Here is a 1,350-nt window from a genome sequence, read left to right as displayed (position 1 = left end):
TGAAGCTAGAAGGTATTTTTCCAAACTAGGTAACACCGCTGGTAGGCACGTTGTAATACTGATAATCCTGGCTGAGTGGTTTCGCGACATTTAGAAAGATATTCATACTGATGTTTTACAGTATGTTAAAGAAAAGATCTGAAAAAAACTGTGTGTACCAACTCTCGAAACATTTATATACATGGTGAAAAAAAATGGGCCAAAAGGATGTTTATTCAAAGTTGCCACCATCATCAGACAGTGACCACTGCAACTACCTGACCAGTGACCACATTGCAATTGGCAAGGATTCTAAGGCCCGGGGTCGCTCTTCTGGAAAATGGAGGCGATTATGTTTAACTTTGGTGTAACTTGTGGCTTTCACCCTTTTTTTCGCTTGCACAAGCTCAAAATAGTAAATTGTGAAACTAACATTCAAGACAGTACGACATCCATCAAATTGGCGGTGTACTGTGACATCGTCTTCATCGCCTCGTGTCCTCATCGTGTCCCTCTTCAAGATTACGCGCCCTTCGCCACAAGACTTCTCAAGTTCACCGTCATGCTCCTCTCTCCAGCGTAGGCACTGTCTCATTTTCTTTTCTCCGACGTACGTCTCATCTTTCATGGTGCTTGCCCTCGACAGGTCCACAAGCGCAAGTCTTCCTGCCCAGTCCTTTTGGGACACGTTCAGACCAAAGAACAAGGACGATATGCGCAACAAGCAAGCTCAGAGGGCTCTCGCACGGCAGCGTTTACTCACCCTTGCCTATGGTGACATGGAGACTGTCCGTATGGTACGCATATATTCCTCTTATGTGGCTCATATCCCGCTCAAGACCCTTGAAAATAGCTCCCTAATAGTTATGCAGTGCGTCTGACGTCTACTGACATACATCTAACAATGACTGAAATTTGTTAGGAACTCGATGCCATCGCCCGAGATTGGATAAAGCCACCGCCAGAGGCAGTTTTCAGTTTACGCGTTCCAGTCGAGTATGCTTCCCTTCATGCTACAGTAAGCTTGCAAAGAGATCTTCATACGATCTCAGTTGCTTACTTGGGTTTGAAGCGATGGGTATCTGGTCCCAACATTTACGTAGGTTCTGGTTCTTATTCAAGCCCGGACGGTTCACTGAATATATATTCATAGCTTACAGGCGAGGACTCGTATCAAATCGCAGTCATGGGTGTACAAGGGCTTCGCGTCGAGATCGTCAGTGGCCCTCCTCCACCTCCAGACTCGGATGAGCCACCGTGAGTGAAGTTGAGATGCAGTGATTTATCAATCTCATCTCCTTTCGAAATATGTAGCCCACCTCCGTAAGCTATTCTTTACATCGCGCCATCCACGTCCCGAGACCATTTTAC

The 1,350-nt window shown here is 46.1% G+C and overlaps 1 protein-coding gene across 1 annotated transcript; it reads left to right on the top strand.

The window, feature by feature from the left end:
- Window positions 1–319: 319 nt before the first annotated feature.
- On the top strand, window positions 320–1,240 carry LACBIDRAFT_310939 (uncharacterized protein; the record flags this gene model as incomplete). Its single annotated transcript, XM_001891216.1, has 6 exons — window positions 320–558; window positions 626–776; window positions 833–850; window positions 902–997; window positions 1,052–1,078; window positions 1,133–1,240. The coding sequence occupies 6 exons, from the start codon at window positions 320–322 to the stop codon at window positions 1,238–1,240; spliced, it is 639 nt and encodes a 212-aa protein (XP_001891251.1).
- Window positions 1,241–1,350: the final 110 nt, after the last annotated feature.

This window comes from Laccaria bicolor, genomic scaffold, assembly GCF_000143565.1.
Source record: "Laccaria bicolor S238N-H82 LACBIscaffold_498 genomic scaffold, whole genome shotgun sequence".
Lineage (NCBI taxonomy): Eukaryota > Fungi > Basidiomycota > Agaricomycetes > Agaricales > Hydnangiaceae > Laccaria > Laccaria bicolor.
The sequence above is the reverse complement of the archived record's forward strand: the minus strand, read 5'-3'. Positions and strand labels throughout refer to the sequence as shown.